At 33.3% G+C, this 18,603-nt stretch overlaps 1 protein-coding gene across 1 annotated transcript in view; it reads left to right on the top strand.

Moving 5' to 3' along the window:
* Positions 1 to 18,603, top strand: part of DPP10 (dipeptidyl peptidase like 10) — a 117,256-nt gene that overhangs the window by 25,406 nt on the left and 73,247 nt on the right. Inside the window, exons 4-5 of the mRNA XM_037049907.1 lie at positions 1,925 to 2,048; positions 11,878 to 11,916. Of these exons, the coding sequence (XP_036905802.1) occupies positions 1,925 to 2,048; positions 11,878 to 11,916 (163 nt within the window). The remainder of the gene's footprint in view (positions 1 to 1,924; positions 2,049 to 11,877; positions 11,917 to 18,603) is intronic.

The raw sequence follows: 18,603 nt of genomic DNA, 5'->3' as shown, positions 1-18,603 counted from the left end.
AGATATCTGGGTTTGAAAATATTTTGTATACCTATTTTATTTATATTTTTCATAAATATGACCTTGATTTTATAGTCCTTTGTCAGTTGTTTATAATAATTGTACTACTTTTACTTCAAGTCAACCAACATGTATGCCAATAAATCAGAAACATGTGTTGTCAGAATTCAGCATTTCCTTTTCTGATTGATGATAGTAACCACTATTATTTTATCCATGTTAAATCTTCTAGATAAACCTATTAAAGTTTAATACCTATATTTCTCCTTTTTCACAACGACAAATATAACAATGCATGAAAAATAAATTAGTTTAAACAAAGTGCAGTGAAAATGAATAGGACATCATTGTCTGAAGAAGTGTCAGGCCAATTAATTTGGCCAAAGACTAATCCTAAACCAGTAGCATATTTGAGTCAAAGTAATCTTGCCTTATTAACTCTGTTTGGGGAACATGTCATTATAATATCACTGAACTTCCAGACAGTTTTCAAGTGGGACTCAGCTGGGTTGTGAAAGTTGCCAAATGTCTTTAAAAGATTGAAGGAATTATGGAAGGTTTCACTGTATGATGAGTTTTGTTTGCCCTATTACTGACATCTTCCCTTTGGTGGGCTAATGGGTTTGCTAGAGGAAGCAGTAGATAGTTAGTAATATTAGAAATGTAAGATTCATGTAGCTGAATGTCTAACACAGATGTGTATAAGGATAGGTGATTTGTCTCACAAGGTTTCTTTTTTTCTAAGTCACATTAAAACTGAATGGATTGATTTTAAGATAGTACTTATGGATGGCAATTTTCAGCCATTTTTAGTATATTTTATTGATTATGTTGTTACAGTTGTCCCAATTATTTTCTCTTTGTCCTCCTCCTCCAGGTACCCCCCTTCCCTCCAGTTATACCCCCCACTTTAGTTTCTGTCCATGGTATATGCATGTAAAGTTCTTTCAAGGCATTTCTAAAATACCTCATTGATTCTGAAACTGGGCAAATTTGTTGAAAAATTGTGATTTTTTGTTATTAATTGTTTGAATCAATGTTGATGATTGCATTTTATTCTGTTTGGGTTGAGGGTTTTTGTGCTATGTTATGTAAATTTCCAAATATAAGAATATACAATGAAAGACTTATAAACTATAAACGAAAAAATATAAACTCCCAATTTACAACGAGCCTGAAGATATCATAGGCTACAGAAATTAGTAAACCCTCTGGTCTAAATATTCAATAACCTCTCATCTCCTTCAGTTTGACTCCTTCTTTGTTTTATACAGTTTTAAATAAATAAGAGTTTAAAAATACTGTAATGTATACTATGAATAAGACTGGAACTGGACCTTTGCCCACAACTGACGAACACCAAACTAAACCTTTTGTAGGTTTATAGCCGAAGTCCCCATGCATAAAGTGAAATAACACTGAGGCCATGCATAAGAAAATAATTAAGTCTATAATAAGTTTTCACTTTTAATTGATTATTGATTGTATTTTAAAGAAATGAAGTAAACTATAAAAAGCTTAGAAATATTATACTTACTTTGCATATGTTATTACTAAGAAATAGAGGATAATAAATTATTCATAAATATCTAGCATCTTGATTATTTTTACCTTTCCAAGGATTTTCTTCTGAAAAATTATTCACTGTCAATTTTTTTCTGAAGTTTTCTGTATATTTATGGATGCATTTATATGTATATGCATGTGTTTACATATATAAACATACATACATAAACATATATTTACATTTATATAGTGACTATTTGAAAATGTGATGTATATATATTCATAAACAGAAATTCTTTTGATGTGACACTCCTATATCTTAATAAAATTTCACTTATTCTTGCATATAACTGTACATTATTGGTACTTTACAAGTCTTCTGGCCCTAAATGTAAATTTTTATTTTGTTTCCAACTAGAGAATACTATATCACAATGGTTAAATGGGTAAGCAATACCAAGACTGTGGTCAGATGGTTAAACCGACCCCAGAACATCTCCATTCTCACAGTCTGTGAGACCACAACTGGCGCTTGCAGTAGAGTGAGTATAATCTACTTTCCTTATAGGCTTAAAGTGCAGAATTTTAGAGAGATAACAGAAAATCCTTTGTGAAAAGACTTCAATATTTATCTTTGAATGGTAGTAGGAAGAGTCGTTCTATTAGTATATACTTTAGTCCATAAAGCTTCCAAAATATGAAGCAAGAAATATAGATGATAAGCAGAAGAGAAAACAGTAACTTTAAAGAAAATAAATTCTTATATAGTTTACTAGGTTTTCTAAGCCATGTTAGTGTTATTCTCAACAATAGAATGTCCCTTTATATTTTTATTTTGATTAAGTTGAGAATATAGACTGTTCCTTTACTGTTTTTCTTAAACACATTCCAGAAATTCAAGTTTTTATAGTTTAGATTCATCTTTTTAAAGAACACAGAGTGTCACTGTCCTTAAATTAAATAAAAAAAGTTTTAAAAAATGGCTTTGGAACAACTGCATTTTGAAATCAGGTTGTAAATATATTTCTGTAATCAGTGTTCATAAACTCTGCACTAAATTATATATGTGTCATTTTAAGGTTCTTAGTAGAAGAAATACTGTAATCACTTCAAATTATTATGGTATATTCTTGGTACTAGGAAAAGGATTCTTAATTATTTAACAACAAACATTTCAAATTTGTTTTTGGAGAAGAGGAGTAAATATTATCAGACTAATGTCTCTGCTGTAATTAATTCTAAAATTACAAAAGATATTAAAAACTTATTTTCAGATGTGGGACATCAGAACAATTAGGAAATGAATTGTGAAATAGTGTAAATACACAAGATGGGCCTCTACGTGACTTCCTATTAGTGACATTTTTGAGATCACAGTGCAAGGAGATGTTACCTAAGGAAGACACAGTGGTATCTGCTTCAAATAGGCAGGAAGAATTTTAGGCTTTTGGTGGCTGAAATTTGCAAGACAAGTAATGCAGAATTTGGAGCTTCAAAAAGAAGAAATCCAGTTATCCAGTCATATGTGAAGGATCACTGAAGTCTTTAGCTGATTGCTGACCTGTGTAAGTACAAGACATGCCTTAGAAGGAATCAGAGAGAGAGAAACTGCAGGTTGCACAATGCTTGGAAACTTCAGAGTTCTGAAGAGCAAAAGTAGCAAATTCTCACTGAAAACCCAATGTATTCATCTCAGGGCCCACAAAGAAAATGCATTAGGAATAGGGATGTTTTAGATGACTTTTCATAACCTTTTAAGTCAAACCTTCAGGGAATCAAACTCATCTGCCCATAAATTAGCTGTCTGACAGAAAAGTGTTTACCCTTTAAAAGGAATATTAAAATATTTGCAAAATATATAACTGATAAGGTGTCAGTATCTAAAATATATAAAAACTCATATAACTCGATAGAAAAAGAAATAAGTAATCACATTTAAAAGTGAGCAAAGAATCTGAATAGACAGTTTTCCAATAAATGATATCCAAATAGCCAATAACTATATGAAAAGGTACTCACCATCATTAATAATTAGGCAAATGCAAATCAAAACCACAATGATATATCACCTTACATGTCTTAAAATGGATATTATCAAAAAGACAAGAAGTAACAAATGCTGGCAAGGAAGTAGATAACAGGGATTCCTTGTGCACTGTGGTGTATGCTACTACAGACATTGTAGGAAACAGTGTGGCACATACTTAAAAAATAAAGAAAAAAATAGAATGTTCATGAGATTCAACAATTTGACTTCCAATAGTTCAAAGCAAACAAAATCACTATCATGAAGAGATATTTATAGCCTCGCGTGTATTGCAATGTTATTTACAATAGCTAAGACATGGAAAAATAACTAAATTTACAATAATGGATGAATGAATAGATTTTTTAAACTTACACATACACACAATGTAATACTATTGAGCCATAAAAAATGAAATCCTAATATTTGTGACAATATGGGTAGGCCTTCAGGACATTTATGCTAAGAGAAATAAGTCAGGGAAAGACAGATACTATATGATCTCACTTATTTGCGGAATTTAAAAAACGCCATATTTATAGAAACAGAGATTAGATTTGTGTTTCCTGGAAGTGTGTGGGTGGGGCGGGGGAGGCATAGGGTAATTGAATAATGCTGATTAACAGGTATAAACTTCCAGTTACAAGATAAATAAATTCTGGGTGTGTAATATCAATATGATGACTACAGTTATCAATACTGTATTGTAAATTTGAAAGTTTCTATGAGAATAAATCTTAAGCCCTCATCACAAGGAAAAATTTTCCTAAGTATGTGAGGTGATGGATGTTAACTAAACTTCTGGTAGTAATCATTTCATAGTATATACATATATCAAACCATTATGTTGTACAATATTATATGTCATGTATACCCAAATAAAACTGGGGACAAAAGAATAGTTTGAGTTCTACATTCTCTAGATCAGGGGTGTCAAACTCATTTTCACCCAGTGGCACGTCAGCCTCTTGGTTCCCTTCAAGGGGCTGAATGTAATTTTAGGACTGTATAAATGTAACTATGCCTTAATAGTTAAGCTTGAATTCGCAACTGCCACTGGGTAGAAACAAGATGCCAGGAGGGATAAAACAAGGTGGAGGGCCGGGTTCAGGCCACGAGCCTTGTGTTTGCCACCTGTGCTCTAAAGGGTAGAGAAAAAAGCTAACTTTTCAGTTAACTTTTTGAGGGTAGTAGCATGATCCTGTTACCAAAAACAGGATCATGCTACTCTTATAAATAAGGACATTACAAGAGAGAATATTTTTGACTGATACCTCTCATGAACACATGTACATTTAAAAATCCTTAAACATATTAATGTGTAATCCCTGGCAATATAGAAAATAGTAATCATGACTAAATAGGGTTTATTCTGTGAGTTTCAAAATGATAGTAAAAATCAATCAATATCTCATATTTTAACAGAAAAAGAAAATATTTCATAAGATTAAAAAATTTATAAAATACAATGCTTATTCATAGTTTGCAATGTAAGTGAATATAAATTAGTATTCCCAGTCTGATAAAAGATACCCTAAATACCCAAATAAATACCATATTCAATGTTGAAACATTTTTCTTATTCACCTTAAGATTCTCAATAAGGTAAGAATATAAATTCTAACTACTATACAAACTTATTATAGACTCTAATCAGAGCAACTTAGCAAGGAATAAATATAATGATTGTTAAGGAAGAGGTGAAAATGTCTGATTGTTAAGGAAGAAGTAAAATTGTCTTTATTTATGCATGGTGTTATTGTATAAATAAAGTGTAAGAAATCTACAAAAACAGGCCACAATCCTGCATCAAGGAACTAACTTCATTTGTTTGTTCCATTTGCTAATTTTGATTATTTTACTGTTAAGAATTTGTAAATATGTAGAATACTATAATTTTCTTAAGAAATTATTACAGAATTATGGGTAAATAGATCTAGTGTCTAGTGTCTCAAAATTTCTGTAGAAATTTTTTAGGATAAAAATATTTCTAGTCTTAAATTGCTTTTAAAGAATTATACTTCTATCTTCTTCTCAAATGGTTAGAAACAGTGTATATAGAGATAATAATAAGGCAAAATATAAATGAGAACTATATATAAAAGATATGTAGATATTTCTTGAAATGGTCTTTAACTTCTCTGTAACTTTGTACTTATTTCCAACTAAATGATGAAGAAATGAAAATATATTTTATCTACTTGTAATGTTATGATGGAAAATAAGCAAAAATACCATTAAAACAAATAGAAACTTAATGCCTATTCTTGAATTGAAAATCAGCATTGCAGGTGTCAATTCTACTCAAATTGAACTATACTTTTAATATAGTACTGATTAAAATCTCAGCAAAATTTATTGTTCAAAGACAAGGAAGGGTGATACTAAAATGTATATGGACGAGGTCAAGTACCTTCAGTGTGGTATGACTTTGTGTGGTAAACACACAATGCAATATTTAGTTGATGTGTTTTAGAATTGTACACTAGAAACCTATAATATTGTATTATCCAATGTCACCCGATAAATTTAGTTAAAAATTTAAAAAGAGTACATGGAAATGCAAAAACCCAATGAGCCAAAATAATCTTGTAGAAAAGAAAATGTTGGAGGAATTGCACTACCTGATTTCAAGAATAACTAGAAAGCTACAGAAACTGAAAGAATGTAGCAGATACATAAGGACACACAAATATATCAAATGAACAGTACATAATTTCCAGAAAGAGATCTATATTTGTATGATCAATTGATTTTCAACATTGGTGCCAAAACAATTCAGTATGGAAAAATGGTGCTGGAAAAATCAGTAACCAAATGGGGGAAAAAAAAACCCTGTTTGACATTTATCTCATACCATATTTTAAAATTAATTTAAGAGACAATCCAGCCTTATATAAAACTTATATTGCCAATCTTCTAGATGATAATATGGGATATTTTTTACTATGTTAAATAGGCAAAAATCATTAAGAAAGAAAAAATACATTAGACATAATCAAAATTAGAAACTTTTCATTAAAGGTACTATTAAAAAATTATACAACTAATCACAGACTGAGAGAAAATATTTTGCAAGATGTGTATCTGACAAAGTTACACAGAGAGTGGGGCAAATTATATCTATCTATAGACATATATATATATATATACACACACACTCATATATATATACACACATACTTATATATCAAGTAACGTAACTTCATTTCTATATATTTGCATGAGAAATAAAATCTTGTGTCTACCAAAGCATTTACAAAAAAACAAAAAACAAAAAAGGAACTCTTTAGAGACGCTATATTGACAATAGCTAAACACAAAACTATCCAATGGTCCATTAACAAGGAATGGATAAATGAAATGAGAGAAATGAGTGAATAAACAAATTATCTACACAGCGGAATTCTACTCAGCAATCTAAGAAGAAACAGAATAGTGACACACACAACAATGTGAATGAATCTCAAAACCATGTAGTGTGAGGTAAGTCCCACATAAATTAGCATATAATACATGATTTCAATTTTATGAGCTTCTAAAATGGGAAAATTATGAAGAAGACTTCAGAAGGATGGTTGCCTTTTTGGAAACTATGGGAAGAACCTTGAGGGAATGAGTGAGGAAATATAAAGTTCTTAATCTTCATGGCGTGTAAATAAATCTGTCAAAATTCATATCATACATTTCAGATCTGTACATTCACTATATACAATTTATACTGCAATACTTCTAAAACATCATTTTAATGGTCTATAATAGAGAGAAATGAAGAGAAAGAAATTGCTCTAATTAAAATGATGAGGGTTTGTGTAGAAATGAGGTACATGAATCAGCCATTCACTTTTTGGATTTGACCAGTGCTCTTCAAATTTAGGTTGTATTTATTAGAAAACTGATTTCAATTATCCTTTTTTACCTCAATAGTTTAGAGGGATTAGGATTTCACCATTTATTTGTTAATGTGTTCTGGAGGGTTTCTTATTTAGCTGATTAATAAGACATTTAAAAATTGCAATGGGGGCAGGAAGTAGAAAGTATGCTGGAAGCAGAGCTGCAGGCATGAGGGTGGCAGGAACTTCAGTCAAGACAAAAAGGATGATAATGCCGATTGTGTGTAAATTTTTTAATGAAACCTCACATCAAGTGAGAAGAAACATTCAAGGAACAGCTACTGACATTTAATACAGCAACACTTCTGTCAAGATGGCAGCATAGGTTAATGCAGTCTTCACATGCTCCTACAACCATGTGAAAAAAATCCCTAAACTATAGAACAATCATAATTCAAAACCACCTGAAATCCAGATGAACAAAAGTCCTACAATTAAGGATATAAAGAAGATGCCACATGGGGAGAATGGTTAGAAAAGTGGGGACATAGAACATGCTGGCCCCACACCCACATGTGGCAGATAAAAAATAGGAGGAATATCTCAGCTGTGAAGTTATCTCATGAGGAGGGAAGGGTCCTAGTCCCACACCAGAATCCACAGCCCAAGTTTCCAGGGACAGAAAGAGAAGTCCTCATAACTCTGGCTGTAAAAACCAGCCAAGATTGTGGCTGAGTGAGATGGAGAGCTTCTGGAGTCCAAGGTACTCCTCTTAAAGATCACACACACAGACTTAGTTGGACTCCCTTGCTCTGAGCTCCAGCACTGGGGCAGCAGCTCAAAGAGCACCAGATACACATGGGGAGGATCTGAATTGTCTGGTATTAGGAAGAGAACTGGTCGGGGCAGAGTTCTCCCTGACTAAAATGCTGGCAGATTCCATTTTTCCTATTCTGAGCTGTCCCCTTACAGTGAGCAGGTTCCATATATGAGTCTCCACCAACCTGACTCACACTGGTCTCCCTACCCTGGTGATTGCCTGAAACACTGCCCCACCCAATGTGCCGGACCATCCAAGCTGTTTTCAGTGTCTTTCCATATAAAGGATTCATCTTGTCTCATGCTTTGGGCTTTCCTAAAATCTCTCAAATAAGCAGCATCTGTCCTCTTCATACCCTGTACCTCTCACTAAGTGGCCCCAAGCCTAGCACTAGTGGTAGCTGGCCCCGGTTCACAAGTTGGCCTCTCCTGGGGAACTCCAAGCCCAGCACTAAGAGAAGCCACCTGCGCATTACTTTGTAGCTCATGGTGCCTGGCACCAAGCAGAACCCAGGTTGTAGCTGACCTTAGTATGCACCTCCCAGGAGGCCCCCAACCCAGTGCAACAAGTGAACAGTTTCAAAACATGCTGGAGTACAATTTGACCATCTCCATATGGGACACACTCAAGGGACAAACATAGCAGGCATCAGAGCCCCATTGAAGTATGTCCTGTCCTGTGGGGTGTGCCCTGGCACAGCTGATCTTCCATAGTGGTAACAACCAGTCTTTGTAGCTGATTGGTTGGGGATAAATCTCTTCCATTCATGTACTAACAATAATCAAAGCTCAACTACAACAAAAATGTGCATAAAACCCACATGGATGTGGGGGGTACACCTGAAAGGCCCATCTCAGTTGAACAGAGATGCTGTGTTACTAGACCCCATAGGAAGCCTATTATATAAGGCTATTGTACCAAGCCTGGGGGATGTATCAGCTCACTTAATAAAGAAACAAAAATGCAGGGAGGCAAACAAAATCAGGAGAGAAAGAATTATGTCCCAATGAAAGAACAAAACTCCAGAAAAGTGGAGACGAGCAATCTACTAGACCCAGAGTTTAAAACAGTGGTTATAAGGGTGCACAATGAACTCAGAGAAAGGGCAGATAAACAAAATGGGAACATCAATACAAAATAGGAAACAGAAAAGTGGAACTAAAAACATAAAAGAACTAGTCAGACATGAAGAACACATTAACTGGAATGAAGAAAATGTTACATAAATGAAGCAGAGGATCAAATTTGAGATTTGGAAGATAAAGAAGCAGAATATACCTAATCAGAGGAGCAAAATGAAAAAGAATAAAAAAATGAGAACACATGTGTTAGAATCTCCTTTGACATTTGCATCATGAGAATGCTGGAAGGAGAAGTGAGAAAGCAATGAATTGAAAACACATGTGAAAAAAATAACAGAAAACTTCCCTAAACTGGTGAAGGAAATAGTCATACAAGTCTAGGAAGCACAGAAAGTCCCGAACAAGATGAGCCCAAAGAGGCCACACTGATATGCATCATAATTAAAATTCCAAAGGTTGAAGACAAAGAGAGATCCCTGGAAGCAGCAACAGAAAAGCGGTTAAGTGCAAGCGCTCATAAAAAAGTCAGCTGATTTTTTTTAATGGAGACAACTGTACTTGTATAACAATAAAAAATAAAGAAAGAAAGAAATCAAATAAAAAGATATATATGTACTATAAAAAAAGATGGAGAGTCTGCTGATTTCTCAAAAAAAACATTTCAGGCCAGAAGGGATTGGCAAGGAGTATCAAAGTGATATAAAGCAAGGACCTGCCACCAAGGTTACTCTACTCAGCATGCTATCATTTAGAATTAAAGGACATATAAAGAGCTTCCCAGACAAGAAACAACTAAAGGAGTTCACCACCACTAAGCCAATATTACATGAAATGTTAAAGGGTCTTCTTTAAGAAGAAAAAGAACAAAATGTAAAATAAAATAACAACAAAGTATTTTTCCTACTTTCCCCATATCTATCAACAATTGAATCTAAAAAACAAAGTAAATGAAAAAGCAGAACAAAAACAAACTCGTAAATACAGGAAACATTTTGATGGTTGCCAGATGAGAGGGTTTTGGAGGATGGACAAAAAAAATCAAGAAATTAAGAAGTACAAATTGTTTGTTGCAGAATAGTAAAATACAGCTTGGGGAATATGAATGGTGTCAGATGAATGTGAGATTAGTCAATATGATCAATTAGTAAATTTTATAATGTCTAATAACTGGGAAGTACATCTGAAACTAATATAATATTGTATGTCATCTGTAATTTTAAAAATAAAATAAAGTACACAAAAGAGATTTTTTGAGATCAAGAAAAACTGAGCATAGTCTGGATAATAGGCTATATTATTAGATATTTGTTAAATGTGATAAATGTGGCTATTTAAAGATACATATTAGAAATACATGGTGATAAATTTACAGGTAAATAATATATCTGAGACTTACTTTTAGATAGTTCACTGATAAACAAACTGTTGGAGGTTCAATGAAATAAAAAAAATGGTGCATTTTTTATAGATTTTGAAGCTGGATGATGGGTCCATGAGAGATTATTATGGTTATCATTATTTTTGTATATTTTTCAAAATTTTAAAAAATAAAATAATTACAAAATAAGGTAAAAATAAATTTAAAACATTGGAATTCACTTTTTAGATAAAACTTGTGTATCATCTCTTCTATAGGAGAAAAATCTATACAGATAAATGCAAAGACATATCAAAATGCTTCAATAAAAATAAACATAAGAAACATGATATTATTGATTTGATACCTTATTGGTATTCAATTATATTTAAATCCCGTATTGGAATTAAAATATTTTCCTTTGCATTATAAATGACATAATAAGACAAGTAATTGTATGTAAAATGTTGGGATCTCCTGGATTCTAATAAAACAGTGATAATAATGAGCAGTGGAAATTGACATATTTTGTGTCTCTGTTTTACAAATAGAAAAAAAATGAAGAGGGAGAAATGCCTTGAATTGAAACTTTATGAATCAAATTTTTCTTTATATACTTGCAAAATATTTTTCCAGAAACCTATGTTTCCTAAATTAGCACATGTAAACAGTGTTACTGAAGTTTTTCATCTACATGTAATTAACTCAAAATTACATTAAGCTAATTTTGCTGCTTGAAATATATTTTGGTTTTGGTCTTTTCAAGATTATGTTAAAAGAACTTAACATTTTGTTATCTCAAATGCTAATGACTATGTTGGAGTGGATTGAATGTTGAAACAATGTCCACATTTTAATTTTATTCCAAGCTCTTACCCCAGTTCTTTTGAAGGATTTAATAATTTTCTTTTCCTGTTGATGTGTAGAAGTGAAAAGAGATAGTGTCAAGTGACCAAAAACAGTCGGAGATAAGAAAACAGAAGTGGAAATTGATCTTTTATCCTGGTGGTATACTATCAGGAATTCTGAAGAAGTTCACACACAAAAAAGACTTTGTAGTTAAATTATTATTTAATCCCAATTTTATAATTATTCATTTTGTTTAAATCAATAATTGCAATGACATCTCTGGTAGTATTTCACCAGTTGAGGAAAGGGGGAAATGCCGGAGAATAATACTGTAACAATTGTTAAATTGATGTGTGTTTATTTTGGCCTTTAGATGCTTCATGAAGTCAATTGTTTTGTTTCAGAAATATGAGATGACATCAGATACCTGGCTCTCCAAACAGGTATAGTATAGGTTGTTTCTTTATGTCACATTTAGGCCACAGTACCCATCCTGTTCACCCATTTGTTATGTGATAACTTTCAAAAGTTATTTTAGTAATATGAAAGGATTTGCATGTGTTTTTTTTAGATCGGAAACTATTTACTTTATTTTTCCTACTTTCCCCATTTTTATTGTTCTATTACAGCTGTCTCAATAGTCCCCCATTGCTCTCCTCTGCCCCACCCACCCCCTGCTCCCATAGTCAATCCCCACCCTGTTGTCCATGACCATGGGTCATTTATACCTGTTCCTTTGCATGTTTAACTGAGTCTTCTCTATGAAAATATTTATCACTTGCCCTTTCTATGACATCTTTATGAAAAAATTGCTTCTGTTTTTTTATAGAATATAATTTGCAGAATAACATTGATCTATTTTCAGGGTGATTCATGTAAATAAATGTTTGTGCAGATGACAGAGAAAAAGTTGCAATCCATTAAAAGTAGAAACAAACAACATTGTTTAGACTGTCCAATAAACTATTTTTATAAAGATTATCGAGATAAACACTTCCTTTGTTAGGTACATTCTAGTCCCAGTGCCAGTGCTAGCCATGTGACACAATGAGTATGGATTCCAAATGATCACAATAGAAAAACAACCAAATGTCCCTCATCATGGCCTCATACTGGACATTTCAGAAGATAACACAAGTAGATTATTCATATATGTTTGTACAAACTTTATTAATAACCCCTTCACTACTTTTTGAAAAGAGGAGTATTTGATTTGTTTTGGTTTTGATTTTTCTTTGCAGTCATCTTTTATATTCTTTCCCTACTTATCATACATATCTATGGTTTCAATGACCACAAATATACTAAGACCTCCAAATGTATAGCCTCAGGCAACTCACTTCTCTGACTCTTAAAACATCCATATTCATGCTTGGCATCTCCTCTTCAATCTATAAAAGTAACTATACCCTCCATAGTTCCACACTGAACACATCTCCTTTCTAACCAGTCTCATGTCTTCTTATCATAGGAGTTAAAAACAGAGTTATACATCCAGCTATTAAAATCATAAACCTAGTAGTTATTTTGAACCCTTTCTCATGTCATTTTACAGTTCATAAACACTGTCCAGGATCAAATCATGGGTACTGCAGAACCTCCTTCACTTGTACACACTCAACCCCTACAGAACCTTCAAATCATTCATACTGCAGGCTAACTAAGTGAACTTTTTGGAATATTTATTTGCTCATTACTCATATTAATCTCATATTTCACTCTCACAGCTAAAACAATTTTTTATTCTTTTGTTCTGCAGATAAAGACCAACATTCTTAGTGGGTCTACAAGGAATTAAATTGAAAGCATTTTCAGCTTGTGCCATACCATCCTTTCAATGTTTTCTTCATTCTAGGCAATTAGCTCTCATTCCCACAAGGCCATTGTATGAACCCTGTCCTCTAAAAAGAAGTCTCTCAACTATTTTCATATATGAAGGCTGCTCATTGCAAACCTTACCTGAAATCACCGACTCAAAAAGTCACCTTCTCCAGCCACACTAAATAACATCCCATAATACAAGTTATTTTGATGTCAAGTATAATTTTTGTATAATAGTTATACAATTATTTCTGTGATTTTATTTTTTTTACTGAGTTCACAAAGACAGGAAAAATACTCATTTTTGTTTTCTATTGTAAACCAAATGCTCAATAGAGAGTCTGCTTGAAGAAAAGCTCCATAAATATTTTCTGAATAAAAAAATGTGTAAGAAGGACCGTAAATAGTCTAAACTTTTGCTCATTTGAATAATAAGCATATATATATCTCTATTATCTATATATCATCTATCTATGTTAATATGAATTATTTAATCTTAGTCATGTGCAAAATGAAACTGGACAAAAAAGGTGATTTTTGTGGCCAATAATGGACTCATACAAAATTAATTTAAATACTGAATATAAAAACAGTGAAAAATATACTATATGGATATGGATATATTCTGAATTATCCTGCCTTATTAAATCTATTTTGCTATCATTTTTATAGCCAGTAGCATTCATTATAGGCTAACATATAATGTATGTTCTTCTGGCATTATTTTATCTACAATTTAAATACTAAACTTGTGGATGTTTAATAGAAACATTTTAATCAAAGAAACCAGTTATCAATTATTTGGTAAGAAAATGCAAGTGGCAGTTTGTCACAGTTGACTTCTTCTCCAGATGCTCTAAGAAAATGCCATGAAATACTTAGAATATGAAGAAATCTAAAAGATGAGAATGGTGCTAATTATGATATGAAGCAAATTTCTAAGACAAAATTTAGATATTTACTACAATCAACATACACTTACCTTCTGGACAGGAGGAAGAGCAGAGAGAAGTGGGAATGTTTGCCCAAGCTTCAGGAGACTTAGAGTTAAGATAATCAGTGTACTACCAATTTGGTCAGGAATAAGATTTGTTATCCCCAATTCATTGCCCAGTATGTCATAAACACTGACTTGCTTAAGTTCATGGGAATGTAAAATGATATTGTGTCCACTTCTTTTATTTGATTTTAGGAAAGGGTTCTGTCTACAGTGCTATATTTATAGCCAGATATTGTCTCATGATGAAGGTTTTTAAATCCAACTATGAATTTAAGATTATAGTTCCTATGTTCCTTTACTGATCTGTTTCTAAGGAACCAGATTTGGAGAATTAAGTAAAAAGGAGAATGCTCAGATGTATTCATAACATTAAAAAAAAATTTGTAGCAGAACACAAATGGAGAATGTTAAGGGAGGACTAATAGGTTGGACTAAAAGTGACTGAATGATTTGTATAACAAATATTGTTGTCTATTCTATACGTGTAATTATCTATTCAATTATGGGTGCACACCTACTGTGGCCTAGGCAATATAACTAAAAAGTCAAAACTTCAAACTTAATTGTTACTTGTCTAATGAAAGAAGTCAAGCATTTAGAATAGAATGCACTATAAGCTATGAAGAGATGAATATAGGGGCCTTTTTTGAATCTTTGAGAAGAGAGTTCTTAACTAGAAGACACTCTCTAGGAAATTTTGAAAAAAATGTTTTTTGTTTCATGCCTTTAAGCCAACAAAATGAGTAAGATTTAGAAGAAGAAGAAGAAGAAGAAGAAGAAGAAGAAGAAGAAGAAGAAGAAGAAGAAGAAGAAGAAGAAGAAGAAGAAGAAGAAGAAGAAGGAGGAGAAGGAGAAGAAGAAGAAGGAGGAGGAGGAGGAGGAGGAGGGGAGGAAGAAAGGAAGGAAGGAAGGAAGAAGGAAGAAAGAGAAGGAAGAAGGAGGAAGGAGGAAGAAGAAGAGAGAAGGATGGAGAAGAAAAGTTGTTCCAAGCAGAAGAAACACCATGTGCAAACTCAAAGAGAGAAATGTCCTAGTGGAAAAAGAGATGTAATATAAGAATTATTCATTCTCTCAGAGTTAAAAGATGTGATTTTCACAATCACATATCTTCTCAGTATTTATATTACCAGTAATACAATATTCCCATCCTTAAATTGTATATTACTCCAGTTTTAAATTATTTACATATATCATTGTATAATTTCATGAACATTCATGAAGTTGATAAGTAAAATATCATTCTTATATTTTTATCAATGGATGTTCTTGTTAATAAAACTAGAATCAGCCTCTTGATATCATTAAAATAGTTACTGACTTACTTATTCATTCAATTAATAATTATTAAGTACAATTTATGATAGTCACTGTCCTGGATTCTGGAGATACAGCAATGAAGAATTCAAGGATTCTGCATCATGGTGCTCACATTCTTTTTGTTGTTATTGCTGTTATTCAAGTACAGGTGTCTCCATTTTTCCACCACTGCTTTCCCCCTTCCCATCCATCACCACCTCCCATCTCAATCCTCTCCACTGTGACTTTGCCCATGGGTCCTTTATACATGTCCTTGATGACCCTTTCTCTCCCTTCCCCATTATTGCCTTCCTCCCTCCCCTCTGGTTACTGTCAGTGTCTTCTTTACTTCAGTGACTCTGGTTATATTTTGTTTGCATGTTTATTTTGTTGACTAGTTTCCACCGATAGGGTGAGATCATATGGTATTTGTCTTTCATGCTGGGTTTGCATCACTTAGCAAAATGCTCTCAAGTTCTATCCATGCTGTTGTGAAGGGTAGGAGCTCCTTCATTCTTTCTGCTGCATAGTATTATATTGTGTAAATGTACCACAGTTTTTTAATCCACTCATTTCCTGATGGGCACTTAGGTTGCTTCCAGCACTTGAACATTGTAGATTGTGCTGCTATAAACATTGGGGTGCATAGGTTCTTTTGAATTGGCTTCAGGATGCTTGGGATATAATCCCAGCAGTGGAATTTCTAGGTCAAAAAGCAGTTCCATTTTTAGTTTTTTGAGGAAATTCCATACTGTTTTCCACAGTGGCTGCACCAGTCTGCATTCCCACCAACAGTGCACTAGGGTTCCCTTTTCTCCACAACCTCTCCAGCACTTGTTGATTGTTGCTTTATTTATGATGGCCATTCTAACTGGTGTGAAGTGGTATCTCATTGTGGTTTTAATTTGCATGTCTCTCATAGATAGTGATTCTGAGCATCCTTTCATGTGTCTCTAGGCCTTCTGTATGTCCTCCTTGGAGAAGTGTCTGTTCAAGTCCTTTCACCATTTTTTAATCAGGTTGTTTGTCTCCCTAGAGTGCAGTTGTGTGAGTTCTTTATGTAGTTTGGAGATCAAACACTTGTCCGAGGTATCATTTGAAAATACATTTTTCTATAAGGTTGCTTCTCTTTTCATTTTAATGCCGTGTTCTTTAGCTATGCAGAAGCTTTTTATTTTGATGAGATCCCATTTGTTTATTCCCTCCTTTATGTCCCTTGCTTTAAGGGACATATCAGTGAAAATATTGCTGCATGGGACATCTGATATTTTCCTGCCTATATTCTCCTGTGACTTTTATGGTGTCACAACTTATATTTAAGTCTTTTATCCAACTTCAATTTATTTTTATGTATGATGTAAATTGGTAGTCAAGTTTCTTTTTTTTTTAAATATTTTATTTATTTATCTTTAGAGGGGAAGGAAAGGAGAGAGGGAGAGAAACATCAATGTATGGTTGCCTTTCATGCATCCCCTGCTGGGAGTTGGCCTGCAGGGAACTGGCCTGCAACCCAGGCATGTGCCCTGGCTGGGAATCGACCTGCGGTTGTTTGGTTCGCGGGCCTGTGCTCAATCCACTGAGCTACACCAGCCAGGGCTGTTTCTTTTCTTTTTTTTTTTTTTTTTGCATGTCACTGTCTAGATTTCCCAACACCATTTGTTGAAGAGGCAATTTTTACTCCATTTCCTGCTTCTGTCCCCTTTGCCAAATATTAATTGTCCATAGAGACTTGGGTTTATTTATGGGCTCCCTATTCTGTACCATTGGTTCATGTGCCTGTTCTTATGCCAGTAACAGGCTGTTTTGATTACACTGGCCTTGTAATACAGTTTGATGTCAGGTATTGTGATCACTCCTACTTTGTTCTTCTCAAAATTGCGGCTGCTATTCGGGGTTGTTTATAGTTCCATATAAATTTCTGAACTGTTTGATCTATAGCTGTGAATTATGCCATTGAAACTTTAATAGGAATTGCATTGAATCTATAAATTGCTTTGGGTAGTATGGACATTTTTATGATGTTAATTCTTCCAATCCATGAACATGGTACATGATTTCATTTGTTTGTGTCTTCCTTAATTTCTTCTTTAAGTGTTGTGTAGTTTTCTGAGTACAGGTCTTTTACCTTCTTAGTAAAGTTTATGCTGGGTACTTTTTTTCCTGATTTCTGTTTCTGATATTTCATTTTTGTATACAAAAATGCCTTTGTTTTCTGAATATTAACTTCATATCCCACTGTTTTGCTAAATTAATTTATTAGGTTGAGTAGTTTTTTGGTGGAGTCTATAGGGTTTGCTATGTACACTATTATGCCATCAGCAAACACTGACAGTTTTGCTTCCTCCTTTCCAATTTGAATGCCTTTTATTTATTTTTCTTGTCTGCTTTCTGTGGCTAGGACTTCCTATACTATGTTGAATAGAAGTGGTGAAAGCAAACATCCTTGTCTTGTTCCTAATCTTAGTGGGAAAGCTTTCAGATTTTGCCCATTGAGTAAGATGTTGATTGTAGGTTTTTCATATATGGTCTTTATTATGTTAAGGTATGCTGCCTTTGGTGCTTATATTCTATAGGAAACTACCTATGTATGTCCCTCAACCCACACATATGCACATACACTCATATACATAAAACATTTACAAACACAAAATATAATGTATTTCATGGCATTGGGGATTATGAAAAATAAAATGTAAGTGAAAGAGAATGAGAGATTCACATAGTGTTGGATAATTTGTCTTCCTTGATCACCCTTTATATAGGGTAATCAGGAAACATCTCACTGTTAAGGTGAAATAGAGCAGTAATGTGAATGATAAGAGAAAGAACCAGACTTGGGTGATAAATCGTGCACAGGCCCTGAAGCAGAAACATGCACAATGAGGAAGTAGAAGAATGGAAGATGAGATCAGAAACTGGAGGGCCAAATCATCTATAAGGATTTGCAACCCATTTAAAGGTCTAGAGAAGAAACCATATCAAAGCCTTTCATTACACCATATGTGTAATCACT

Source organism: Sturnira hondurensis, unplaced genomic scaffold, assembly GCF_014824575.4.
Source record: "Sturnira hondurensis isolate 20B ecotype Veracruz unplaced genomic scaffold, ASM1482457v3 Scaffold0006496, whole genome shotgun sequence".
Lineage (NCBI taxonomy): Eukaryota > Metazoa > Chordata > Mammalia > Chiroptera > Phyllostomidae > Sturnira > Sturnira hondurensis.
The sequence above is the reverse complement of the archived record's forward strand: the minus strand, read 5'-3'. Positions and strand labels throughout refer to the sequence as shown.